At 40.6% G+C, this 13,996-nt stretch overlaps 1 protein-coding gene across 8 annotated transcripts in view; it reads left to right on the top strand.

Annotated features, from left to right (window-relative positions):
* The window catches only part of si:ch211-266o15.1 (zinc finger MYM-type protein 4), an 80,173-nt gene that overhangs the window by 52,719 nt on the left and 13,458 nt on the right, over window positions 1–13,996 (top strand). For 7 of the 8 annotated variants that reach the window (XM_049463691.1, XM_049463690.1, XM_049463693.1 and 4 more), the window contains 4 exons: window positions 1,395–8,484; window positions 9,793–10,145; window positions 11,589–11,700; window positions 13,714–13,856. In XM_049463691.1, the coding sequence (XP_049319648.1) occupies window positions 1,395–8,484; window positions 9,793–10,145; window positions 11,589–11,700; window positions 13,714–13,856 (7,698 nt within the window). The remainder of the gene's footprint in view (window positions 1–1,394; window positions 8,485–9,792; window positions 10,146–11,588; window positions 11,701–13,713; window positions 13,857–13,996) is intronic. The other variant, XM_049463697.1, reaches the window with a different exon arrangement.

Genomic DNA, 13,996 nt, shown 5'->3' with positions numbered 1-13,996 from the left:
CATGACAACATGAAGAAACTGCACATGCACTATCTGAAGGTGCAGGATGTGCTTTTAAAATCTGGCAGCTCAGATAAAAAGGATAAATTCCCATGGTATGATGCTGTCAATAAAATAATCAGGCTTGAACCAAGTAGCCAACGTAATTGTTGATCTAAGCGGCTCGGGCACGGATTGTTTAAACGCAGTGTGAGTGCAGGCTAGCGGGGCATTACTATGCTCCAGCACGTTTCAACCAAACCATGTTCAGTGTGAGTTTACCCTAAATAACCAGAGTTCGGTCCGACCAAAAGAGGTGTTTTCTTAGTCTGGATCTACTGAACCGTGGTCCAGATCAAAGGACCAGAGTTTGGTCCGACCAAAAGAGGTGTTCCTGACACTGATCTACCGAACCGTGTTCGGGGCCAAAAGCTCGGAGTTTGGTTCGAGCAAAAGAGGTGTTCTTGGTCCGGATCTACTGAACCACTGTCCAGACTAAATGACCAAAAATTAGTCCGAACAAAAGAGGTATTCTTGGTCTGGATCTACTGAACCCTGGTCCGGACCAAAGGACCAAAGTTTGGTTCTTTCAAGAGGCGTTTTCTGCCCTGTTCTATTGAACCATGGTCCAGACCAAAGGACCACAGTTTGGTCCAACCAAAGGACCACAGTTTGGTCCAACCAAAAAAGGTATTCTCAAGTAGACTGGGAATTTATTAATTTACTGTAACAGTTGATTATTAACAGAAATAAAAGGAACCTGTGGAGAAACCTGTACACTCATTCTGCTGTGGTGCAAAAGTGTGAAAGCGAATTGGAGTCAGATTCTGACAGAACACTAGAATTCAGCACTGAAACACCTGAAAAACAAAGCAGCTCACCGAACCCTAACTACCATTCTACAAACCAATTATTAATATGAAGTATAGAGAGACTCCACCCACGTAGCTGATGATGGCAACAGGATGTAGTAATAAAGTTGTTTAATGTGCTCAGTTAATAAAGTGCAGAGTGAAACCGAAACTAACCGGATCAAATCTAAAACTTACAAAGTAACAAAGACATGAACCTTGGTGCGGACACTGGTCTCAATTCATTATTAGGGCATATTCTCACTTGAAAGTCCGGTCAAGTGAGAATATGCCCTAATAATGAATTGAGACATTATTTAAACATGTGATGGTTAAGAATGTCTTAACTAGTGTCTGTTAAGTAGTTCAGACATTGTCTTTAGTCTGTCTTATTGTAAACTCATTGTAAAGGTTGTTTTAGTAATAGTGGAAAGAGTTGAGCAGGACGTTAAAGGGTTACGCATAATAAGCAGTAAGATTATCATTGTGTTTATATATTTATGTGTGTATATTTAGAAAGGTTTAGAGGAAATGCTGAAAGATATATTTCTTCTCTTTGTTTAGGTAGATACTGTGGAAGAAAGCCTGAATGAAGATCTGGACAGCGACTCTGACTGCTCAGAGTTACACTCAAACACTCGTTTAAAACCGTTAACAGTGGATAACCGTAAATTTGCCGAAGTGGAGTATATACTATCTGATGATGAGCAGGTTGAAGTGCATTCCATATCTGGGTCACCCTATCCTTCCCAGTTATCTTCATGGTTACCTTCAACGACAACTGTGGAAACGCGTAAAGCAGTTGGCAGTCGAAATTTGCGCACCAAACAGCAATTCTGTGTTTACTGCAAAAAACCCAATAGCAAATTAGCAAGACATTTGGAAAGCCAACATGCGAATAAACCAGCTGTAGCACGAGCCCTACGATTTCCAAAGGGATCTAAAAAAAGACGTTTCTTTCTTGAGGAGCTTTGCAAGGAAGGCAATTACCAGCATAACATTGACGTCCTTCAGAATGGAAATGGAGAGATTGTTCCTAAAAAACGTGCAAAAGAAATCAAATCCGTGATTGAGTATCTGCCCTGCCAATATTGCCTGACTTTCTTTCTTCGCAGTGCCTTGCTAAAACATGAGCGCTCGTGCAGAATCAAGAGGACTTTCCTATCATCTTCAAATGCATTGCAAGAACTTGACACTGAGGGCCATCAATCTAGTTTGGAAACGTCTGTCCAACTAACACAAACCACTTCTCGACCCATTCTTGCCATCTACACTGTTCAGATTTCTCAGTCTAGTCCTGAACACATGAAACCAGCCAGTCTTGTGTCTTGCGATGAATCTGATCTTACACCAAGTCCACAGCCTAGTCAACCCAGTGGTGAATCCTACATTCCAACTAATTTTGATCTTGAGCAACCTCTTAGTCCTGAATCATGCCATCAGCTTAGTCCTGACCAAAGCCTTCAGCCTGACCTCGAAGACTACAGTCAGACCACTGATGGATCCAGTCTTAGTCCTCAAAGTCCCTATCCTAGTCCTGATTATTGCCGCCAAACCTCCATCAAAACAATTCTTGATTCCGTCCCACAGTCAAATCAAGAACATTTTGAAACCGCTGCAAGATCTGATCTTGATCTTAGGACACTCCCTAATGCTGATTTAAGCCACCAATCCTCTGTTAGTTCCAATCCAGAACCTAACCCTCAGTCTGGTTTTGAGACTCTCCTTCAGTTTGTGGAGAGCTGCACTTCTGAAATAGATTCTTACTCCAAATCTTGCCAAAAAACTAACTATTCTGATCCAATCCCAAAGACTGATCATCCAAGTGTTGATTCGTGCCTTCCACCCAGTGTGAGGTCTAGTCCTGAACTAAACCCACAACCTAGTCCTTATCCTACCTCACAGCCTAGTCGTGACTTGAGTTTTGAAGATGACCTCCCAGCTTCTCCTGAATCTTTCCATCAGGACAGTGATGCATTAAGTCCACAACCTGCTGTCAAGTGCAATGGGGGTTCCAGTCCTCAGTTCAGCCCTAAATCTAGTGTAACAACTGACCAATACAGCCAAAATGCAGGCTTTAGTTCAACCTACAGCTTGAGATCAAAGTTAAAACCTGTGCCCAAGGTCCTGTCTATTGATAAACGTGGGAAAAGTGAACACGGCATGGACCCTGATATCTTGGTTCGATCCAAATGTAATCAGATTGATGATGAGCAGGACTCTTTAAGTATAAACTCTGATGAGGATTTGGACACAATGGGACAGTCGGTTGAGGACATTGGTGTCGGGTCATCTCTAAGATCATCGTCATGCCAAAAACCCAGTTTCCAATCTAAGAAAAGTTCCACTGCAGAGATTGCGACACAGACCGGGTCACCTTCAAGTCCAGAGGCAAGCTGTAATACTTCTTCCAACTCATCCCAATCCAATTGTGGTCAGAAATTGTCAAAGCAGAAAAGACAGTTCTGTTTCTACTGTAAGAAATCCTTCAGCAAAATAGCTCGGCACCTGTTGATGAGACATAAGAATGAGCCACAAGTGGCACAAGCACTAAGTATTCCAAAGGGATCCAAGGAAAGGCTGCTTTTACTTGGTCAACTTCGTAACAAAGGCAATTATCAGCATAATATTGACGTTATACGTGAAGGAAATGGAGAAATTGTTCCTAAATCTCGACGCAGAATAAATAAACCCATGGTAGATTATTTTCCGTGCCAGTATTGTTTGGCTTTCTTTCTCGGCAATGCCTTGCTGAGACATGAGCGCACATGCAAGCTCAAGAATTCACAGCCCAGTTTAAATGTTTTGCAAAATTTGGACACAGAGAGCCGCAATCAATCTAGTCAGGAAACATGTGCCCAACCTACATCTGAGTCCAGCCAGCAGGACTATTGTAAATCCAGATTACAGCTTCATCTTGAGACTAGTTCCCAACGCAGTCATGAGTCCGGTCCCCAATGCAGTCGTGAGTCCAGCCCCCAACGCAGTCGTGAATCCGGTCCCCAGCGCAGTCGTGAGTCCAACCCCCTGCCTAATCCTAAATCCAGCCCCCAACGCAGTCGTGAGTCAAGCCCCCAACACAGTCGTGAGTCCGGTCCCCAACGCAGTCGTGAGTCCAGCCCCCAACGCAGTCGTGAGTCCAGCCCCCAACGCAGTCGTGAGTCCAGCCCCCAACGCAGTCGTGAGTCCAGCCCCCAACGCAGTCGTGAGTCCAGCCCCCAACGCAGTCGTGAGTCCAGCCCCCAACGCAGTCGTGAGTCCAGCCCCCAACGCAGTCGTGAGTCCAGCCCCCAACGCAGTCGTGAGTCCAGCCCCCAGGCCAGTCGTGAGTCCAGCCCCCAGGCCAGCCGTGAGTCCAGCCCACAACGTAGTCGTGAGTCCAGCCCCCAACGCAGTCGTGAGTCCAGCCCCCTGCCTAATCCTAAATCCAGCCCCCAGGCCAGTCGTGAGTCCAGCCCCCAGGCCAGCCGTGAGTCCAGCCCACAACGTAGTCGTGAGTCCAGCCCCCAGCGCAGTCATGAGTCCAGCCCCCAGCGCAGTCATGAGTCCAGCCCCCTGCCTGACCCAGAGTCCAGCCTTCAACGCAGTCGTTTGTCTAGCCCCCAGGCCAGTCGTGAGACCAGCCCCCAGCGCAGTCGTGAGTCCAGCCCCCAGGCCAGTCGTGAATCCAGCCCCCAGCGCAGTCGTGAGTCCAGCCCCCTGCCTCATCATGAGGCACTTTCACCCAGAGGACCACTTACTCCTGATTCATGTAATGAACTGATTTTTAATTCCATTTCTGAAGCCAGTCCTCAAATTGATTTTGATTCATGCCTTAAGTTCCTAGAAGAATGCAGTTCGGAGGCTGTTTCTTACTCTGACCCTTTCCAAAAGTCTAGTGTCAGAATTAGTCCTGAAGTCAGCCCGCAGAATACTGAACAGGACCCAGAACTGCCTCCTGAATCAGGTTCTTCCCTAACCTCTCAGCCTAGTATTGACTCGCACCTTCAGGGAACTGAGCAGTCTTGTTCTGAGGATGATCTCCCAGCTTCTCCTGAATCTTGCCCTCAGGACAGTGTTGAATTAAGCCCAGAACCTTCTCCAAAATGCAACATGGAGTCCACTCCTAATACCAGCACAAAACCTCAAACAGAGCTTTGCAAACCACCCAGTCTGAGTGGCGACTGTGTAGAACCTGCAAGTTCGAGGTCATGTTCAACATACAACCTAAGACGCAAGTCAACTCAAGTGCCCAAGGTTAGCCCATATACTGAAAAACTTGAACTAGACTCTGATGTCTCAGATGAATCTGAATATATGCCAGCCGATGACGATCAGTCCTGTTGTAACATGGACTCTGATGACAGCTTGGATGAAGACCAACCGGCCAAGAACCTTGATGACAGTTCAGCTATAGGTTCTTCATCATGCCAGAACCCCAATTTTCAGTCACCGTCCAATCAAGATTCCAGCTCAGCCCTTGATATGTCTTCCAATCCAGTTCCATCCCATGGACTAACTGTGACCAAATCTTATAAAACAGTTGGTGGCCAGAAAATATCCAAGGAAAAAAGAAACTTCTGTGTCTACTGTATGAAATCCTACTGCAAAATATCTCGGCATCTGTTGTACAGCCATGCAAATGAGACAGACGTAGTACAAGCCCGGAGTTTTCGGAAAGGATCCAAACAAAGGCGACTTGCGCTTCAACAACTTCGTATCAAAGGCAATTATCAGCATAATATTAAAGTTATTCAAACTGGCAGTGGAGAAATAATTACAAAAAAACGACCTCCTTTGGATTATTCGGCAAGCGAGTACCTACCTTGCAGGCACTGTCTGGATTTCTTCGTTCGGCAGGATCTGTGGAGACATCAAAAGTTTTGCCAAATGAAAAAAGACAAAGGCAAGGGTTACCGACGAAGGATTCAAAGTAAATCATCTAAGCTGGTTCCGTTGCAAGGCTACCTTCCCGGTGCTTGTGAAACTATTATCAGTGGGATGTATGAAGATGACGTTTTGGATCATATAAAAAAAGATGCTTTGATTTGCAAGTATGGTGACTGTCTTTTTGTAAGACATGGACATGATAAAAAAAGTCATCTATATGTATCGCAGAAGATGAGGGAATTAGGAAGATTTATGCTGGCTGTCAAGGAGATAGACCAAAGTGTTGAGCATTTAAAGCAAGTTCTTACTCCATCCAGGTTTAATTTGGCTGTGAAAGGTGCTAAGATCGTTGCTGGCTTTGACGAATCTTCAAACAAATCTAAGACACCCTCTCTGGCATTGAAACTTGCTTATTCAATCAGGCAAATAGCTGAGATTCTTATTGGTGATGGTTTGATGGCCAACGACACAGAGTCTGTTGCTGACTTGGAAGAATTTGTCGACCTCCTTGAGACAAATTGGATATGTTGTGTTAAAAACTGTGATATGCAGAACCCTGAAAGCACTGGCTTGGAGAGTTGCATACAAGGACCTACTGCTGCAAGTCCTACTTGTCCAGAGGTGGTCAACAAGGAATCTGTTGTTATGCCTGAAGCAGAGACCACCCCACAGTGCAGTCCAGGGACTGATCTACTGTTAGATATGGCGGCTGAGCCTAGATCAGAATCAACACCGCAACCCACCCAAAATTGTACAACAGGATTGCTCAAATCTAGTCTTTCTAATGATCCTAATGAAAAGGGTACCGAGAATGAGGATGAAAAGGAATGTGAGTTGAGCAAAGACGCAGCAAATCACCTGGAGAAAGAGGATATCTCTCACAATCCTCAGGCTGACGAGCCGGCGACTAGCGCAACAAACGCACCTTCAGCGCTGCGTCGAAAGTCGACAAGAATCGTTGAAGTCAATTCCAAATTCAGCTCCTTTTCTGGTATAAAAGCCACTCCCAGACTAAGGGTCTCCTCTTCAAAGTCTAAAGAAAGTTCTTCAGAGCCAAGAGTTATAAGAACTCGTAAAGCTCCTGGATTAAAAAAAAACTTTTGCAAAAGATATTTCTGTGTTTACTGCAAAAAGCCAACTGGCAAAATATCAAGACACTTGGCAAGAAAACATCGAAAAGAAAAGGATGTAGCACATGCTTTTAGCTTTCCAAAGGGTTCCAAAATGAGACGTGTCTTACTTCGTCAACTCAGTAATAAGGGCACTTACGAGCACAACGTACAGGTTCTTCAAAGTGGAACTGGGGAAATTGTCCCACAGCGGAAGCTTAAAAAGGATTCTTTGCAGAACGACTTTGAATCTTGCCCTCATTGCCTGGGCTTTTTCCAAAAGCAGCTACTGTTGCGTCACAAGACTAAATGTCATATGAAGAAGCAAGAAGATCAACATGTTCTTAGCCGGAGAAGGCTTTCCTCGGTTAAAACCTACGCCTTAAATGACTGTCTTTCTGAGGGTTGCAGAGATATTGTCGAACGTATGCATAACGATGAAATCTCAAAACAAGTGAATGATGATTCCTTGATCTGCAAACTAGGCAACAGACTTTTTGAAAAAATTGGGCATCAAAAGCATCAGTCAAACTACATATCGCAAAAGATGAGAGAGCTCGGTAGGTTCATGTTGGCTGTGAAAGAGCTGGATGCGAGTGTTGAGTACGCTCATCAGGTATGCACTGAAGCTAGGTATGAATTAGCCTTGGAGGCAGCAAAGAAGCTTGGTAGCTTCGATCAAGAAACAAACAAGTTAAAATACTCTGTGATCATGTTAAAACTGGGGTATTCCTTGAGGCAGGTAACTGAGATTGCTTTGGAAGAGAATACAATGGATGATGAGGCTACAGCTCAAGCCAAAGGGTTCATCGATCGCCTTGAAAAGGACTGGTTTTCGTACGTGTCGTCGCATACTTGCGCTTCAGAGAGCTCTATTAAACGGAACCCATTGGACGTCTCAATTCTTACAAAAGATGTCATGAAGCTGCAAGATTGTGTAAGGCTTGCTGAAGAGCAGGCTAAGCAGGAATTGATTGAGAACCCCAGTCTGGATGCATGGAAGAAGCTATGTCGTAGCCTTCTTGCAATGGTTGGTCTGTTTAACCGAGGACAGAAAAGCATGACTGATAAAATTCTGCTCAAGAAGTTTATGGAGAGAACCAAAGAACATGGTGGGAAGAACTGTGAAATGTTCACAAAATTGGAACAGAGTCTTCTTGACAAGTTGATTAGAATCGAAAGCGCTTGGGAAGAGGAAAGTGCAGTTCCGACCTTAATCACAGAGAGGATGGAGTCTTCCATGGAAGTGCTTATCAAGTACCGTGAGAACGTAGGCATCCCAGCGGACAACCCTTACGTGTTCGCCCGAGTCGATTCTACACTTAATCTTGGAGCTACTAAATGCTTGAGAGATTTTGCTCAGAATTGTGGAGCAGAGAAGCCTGACTGTCTTACTACTACAAGAGTTCGCATCCGAGTCGGTACTATATTCCAAATTCTGAGCCTTAACGACAGTGAAATGCACCATGTGGCGAAGCTTGTGGGTGATAAACGCTATAACTGGCAACAACTGAAAGAAAATCCCCTGCAGTTGTCAAAACTCTGCAACTTTCTGTATGCAATAGAACGAGGAGTTGTTCCTCGCAACATAAACCCTCCTGACCCAAGCAAAGGGACAGCTTCAGCTGGTTTTCCTGCAAAACTTGCAGCAGTCGGTGGAGAAACACCTAAAAAAGGTATTTCTTTTGTTTATAAAACCAAGCATGTTTCAAGTGTTTGTTCAAATACAAGAATCAGCCATAACATTATTACCTCTGAGAAATTAATTGTTAAACATTGAGTATCTTTATCTGCAGTAAAAAAAAAACTATGGTAGAAGGGATTATTCAGTTCTTGAAGCTTCCAAACTGCATACTACACACTAATACTGTGGGGTAAATACAGCATACTTAATAATTATCTTAAAGGAGAACTCTGGTGTAAAATGGATTTTTGCTGTAGTAAACCATGATGAAAAGTTCTTACTTTAGATGAATAGCACACCTCCGTTCTCCCACAGCGTTCAGAGATCCAGAAATATTAACAGTTTGTCCAAAAACACCCTTCAGACTGGGTGATACGGGTCATAATTTACCCTGATAAATGATTTTTCCACAGTTATCCAGCTCAAAGTAGCTCCACACCTCCTTACTAGAATCCGGAGAGCCCTGACGTCTAAAACGAGGCATTAATAACTTAAAAAGTGCAGAAGAACTAAAGAGTGTATGTGTATATATATATATATATATATATATATATATAATCTTTACCTGCATTCAGCAACAGAGGGATCTCTTCACTTATTAGGCAGGTGGTGCTGATGTTATGGTTGATCTATGTATACTAGTGCATCACAAAAAATTTAATATCATTTGAAAAGTTTCTTTATTTCAGTATAATTATTCAGTTCAAAATGTGAAACTTATATTATATAGGTGTCTTAAACACAGAGTGATCTATTTTAAGCATTTATTTATTTTATTGTTGATGGTTGTTTATGGCTTACAGCCATTGAAAACCCAAAAATCAGTGTCTCAGAAAATTAGAATATTATATCAGACCAATTGGTACTTTTGGCAGTGTGCCAAGTCCTGCTGGAAAATGAAATGCTGGTCCTGCTGGTTTTGAGAGACATAGCATCTGCTGGTGTTGATCCACTGTGTTTTATTATCAAGTCTAAAGTCAGTGCAGTTTTGTTTTCCCACAAAATCTTACAGCACTTCATATCTTACAGCTTCCCTCTGCTGAAAACAACTTTTATGGAGATGTGGGTTTCATTTTCCAGCAGGACTTGGCACACTGCCCACACTGCCAAAAGTACCAATTGGCCTTATGTAATAATCAAATTTTCTAAGACTAAAATATTCTAATTTTTTTTTTTGATGCACTAGTATATATTATACATTGCAAAGTTGCAACAAAACACCAAAAGCATGTTTTAAACCAATTCTCCTCTTGTAATGTTTTATAAAATGTACACTAATACTGGATTTAATGATCTTTAGGTCCTGCAGCACCAGCAGTTAAACGAAAAGGGTGGAGTCTGGAAGAACAGAGAGCTGTGAAGAAGCACATGGGGAAGTATATATCCCTCCAGAAGGTCCCAGGAAAAGATGACTGTTCGCTGTGTTTATCAGCAGAACCAGATGCTCTGAAGTCGAGAACGTGGAGAGACATCAAAAATTATGTTCATAACACCATACAGTCGAACAAGAGGAGGAGGAGGAATCCACAGCAGATGGAGGAGGAACAGGCTGACAGCGACAGTGATGAAGAAGAAGACGACGACGACGATGAAAACGACTCGGTGGATGATTCTGATGATGAGCCGCCTCCTAAAAGAAGAAACCTCTCACGGGTGTGAAGAGATGTCTGAATGCCAGAATGTTTTAATTTTCTGTTTTTATTAAAAACTGATTCTGCACAAATTATGTCCAAAACTATCAGCCAACTAAGAACAAAGAGTATGCCTGTTGTTTCCTTTTTTTCTTTTTTCTTTTCAGGTTTCTGATCTCAAATTCCAAATTCAGTTTATAATATTTATTTTTCCCAAATTGTAGCAGAGCACCACCTTTAAAAACCTAAATAAATCTAAGATAAGATAAAATAATCCTTTATTAATCCCACAATGGGGAAATTTACAATGTTACAGCAGTACAGAGGAAAGAGTAGAGAAACCGGTCAGAAAAAAAATATATATAGAGAAAAAAATAATATTAAAAACTATGTATACATAAACAATTACAGGAAATATATAAAGATATTTAAAAATTATATATAGTAAAGAAAAAAAATATATACATCTAGTGCATAGAGATATGATTATGGTAGGGTGTGACCAATATAATTGCACAAAGAGTAACAGTGAATAAATATAAAATAAATAGTAGATAAAAATGTGAGAAAATATTGCTAAATAAATCAATATCAATCAATCAATCTTTATTTTCACTCGGGAAAAAACATTGAGGGTGACCCTCATTTACAATGTTGCCGAGCATTTATAACATCAAAGGGATTGAACACATTTAATGATCATTTAGAAATAATAAGAAATAAAATAGTAAAAAAATAAAAGTACGCATTTTAAATCAACATTTAATAAAAAATATATATGTAAAACAGAAAATTCTAAAATACCATAAAAAAACTAATTGGACAAAAAAAAAATGTATAAAATATAAAATAAGTAAATATATAATAGTAAAAGTAAAGTAAAATATAAAAAATGATAAGTGATTAAATGAGTAATAGAACTAAGAACAAGAATGAAAAGTAATAATAAATAAACAAAAAAAATTAATAAAATAAATAAATAAATAATATATATATATATATATATATATATATATATATATATATATATATATATATATATATAAATAATATAAGAAAAAATATATATATTTAGCTAGCTCTGGAAAAAATGAAGAGAGCACTTCAGTTTCTGAATCAGTTTCTCTGACTTTGCTATTTATAAGTTTATGTTTGAGTAAAATGAACATTGTTCAAATAATGTAAAGAAAACAAGTTCATATTCATAAAGTTTTAAGAGTTCAGAAATGATCAATATTTGGTGGAATAACCCTGTTGGTTTTTAATCACAGTTTTCATGCATCTTGGCATCATGTTCTCCTCCACCAGTCTTACACACTGCTTTTGGATAACTTTATGCTGCTTTACTCCTGGTGCAGAAATTCAAGCAGTTCAGCTTGGTGGTTTGATGGCTTATGATTATATTCCAGAGGTTTTCAGTTTGGTAAATTGACATTAAACATTTCCTTTTTCCTCTTTATTTCAGGGTCCGAGACGTTCAGGATCAGACGGTTCCTCCACCATCTCTAAAATCCATCACGTGTACGGAGTGAAGGCCTGGGCCAGCTGGGTGCAGAGCAGATCGCAGCGCAGCGATGGTGAGTTTCACTATTAAAACCATCGGTTTTAATGGTCTTGTAATGCCGGGTACTCTGTACGCTGTAGTGCCGATGCGGAATCGCGGTCACTGATGCTGATGTTGCTTAGCAACAGTCTCGGGACTTGTGATTTTCTTTTTTTCTTTTTTTTTTTTTTTCTTGTTTTCCTCTTAAATTACAAAGAAAATTTTCAGAATCATAAGAAACTATAAAGATGATTTTTTAATCATTTTTAAAACTATGTCCTAAATGTCTGAGAGGGATATATTACAGAGAAAAAAACTAAATAAATAATATAAAATCATCCATCAGTTTTCTGTTAATCAGCTGAAATCAGTAGTTTAGTGTCAGGAATCATATGCTTCTAAGAGCCGTTTGCATAGAACCACCCCTGGCTCCACCCCTCACCTGTCAAACCCCCTTCAGAGCCCCAGTACACAGCAGGATTAGCCAGCAGACTTCTTCTGAGTGAGGGATCTGTACCTACTGTCCGTGGCAAGTCAACAGATAAGGGAGATGTAATGAGTTTTGTGCTTCTATCGGAGTCAAGCATGAAATAGCTTGTTCATGTTTTGCCTTTTAGGACAAGCTAACGCTAAAGGGGTAAACCCTCAGCGTCTACATGGGGCGTGGCCAGCAACAGCTTATTAGCATAAAAGTGTAGAGCCCTAAACGGCTCATTCTGAGATCGTTATTTTTATTTAATAGTGACTTTGTGTTAAGAACTTTTGATGTTTTGTAGAGAAAACAGATCTATTCTCCTATTTTAATTTGTGTAAAAAGAGGTTAAATAAATTACCCCTTTTAAAATGTTAAAGACATTAAATATTTTATATAGACATTGTGTATGTCAGATATGAATATACAACATTAAATAGATGTGATTAATCATCTTTCTTCCTTCTTAGTGCTGAAACTTTTATAAGTGGATATTAAACATATAATAAAACAGAGTAAGATAATCACAATGAGATTTTATTTATATTCAATTAATGTTGTTTAAGATTTATTTGTATTTTTATTTAACTTTGCTCACAGATTGTGCTTTGTGAACTATGTTCAAGTACCAGGGCTGTGTGTGTGTGTGTGTGTGTGTATATGAGAAGGGGGGGATGGCATGTAGAGTATTCATATGTAATCCATATTTCAATATAAATTTTAAGTAATTACCTTCTTAATTTCTCAGCAGTAGCACCGTTTTCTGGAAATATGGCAGAACGTGAGGGGCAAAATGTGTAAAAAAACATGTTAAAGCAGGGGTGTCCAAACTTTTTTTTGTTGGGGGGCAGAAGGAGAAATATATTTGAAGTCACGGGCCACAGACTCTGTAATAAAACAAATAATGAAATATACCACTTTAAATAATACTTTTTTCCTGATTATTTCATTTACACACCATTTTACTTGACTTACTATCTTTATCTTTGACAGTGTTGTGTAAACTAAGATTTTTCAAATTGATGTTTCATTTTATGATGTCTCTTAATATTAAACTCCTTAATTACAGCAACTTTTAGACTCTTTACCCCGTTTTTCTGCACTAGAAATGCGCACTCTCTCTGCTTTTAGACTCTTTGACCCGTTTTTTGCCCTAGAAATGCGCACTCTCTCCGCTTTTAGACTCTTTGGTCCGTTTTTCTGCGCTAGAAATGCACACTCTCTCCGCTTTTAGACTCTTTGGTCCGTTTCTGACACCTAGCGTTCAAACTTTGAATCTCACATTATAAAAACCTGCTTAACAGCGGGCCAACTTTCATTCTATTTCTAAAATACCTCGCGGGCTGATTCAAAAAAGGAAACGGGCCACAAATGACCCGCGGGCCGTAGTTTGGACACTCCTGTGTCAAAGTTTCCAGATTAATCGTTTGCTGTTATGTATTAACTTTGCTGTTAAAAATGCTCGGAAAATATTAGTCTGGTCAGTTTTGTGTTTTGGTTTATCTTTTAGCTGTTTAATTGTGAATATTAATTTTGCGGTGGAACGGTTGTGTGTGTGTGTGTGTGTGTGTGTAGTGAGTCTGAAGGAGGATGTGTTACAGTGCAGTGCGGTGGAGCTCAGTGAGGGTCTGTGTCGCTTCGTTACTGAAGTGCGGCGGCCGAACGGACAGGTGTACGCACCTGACAGCGTCTACTACCTGTGTTTAGGCATCCAGCAGGTTCGGATTCACAGTTTCTTCTTTTTTCTGTGCATTTCAACACAAACACACACACCTGTACACACTACATACGTATAAATTAAATTGTGCTTTTTGTTGTTTGAGACAACTTTAAAATCCCACACTGTATTGACCAAATT

This window comes from Astyanax mexicanus, chromosome 14, assembly GCF_023375975.1.
Source record: "Astyanax mexicanus isolate ESR-SI-001 chromosome 14, AstMex3_surface, whole genome shotgun sequence".
Lineage (NCBI taxonomy): Eukaryota > Metazoa > Chordata > Actinopteri > Characiformes > Acestrorhamphidae > Astyanax > Astyanax mexicanus.
This window is presented reverse-complemented; position numbering and strand designations above follow the sequence as displayed.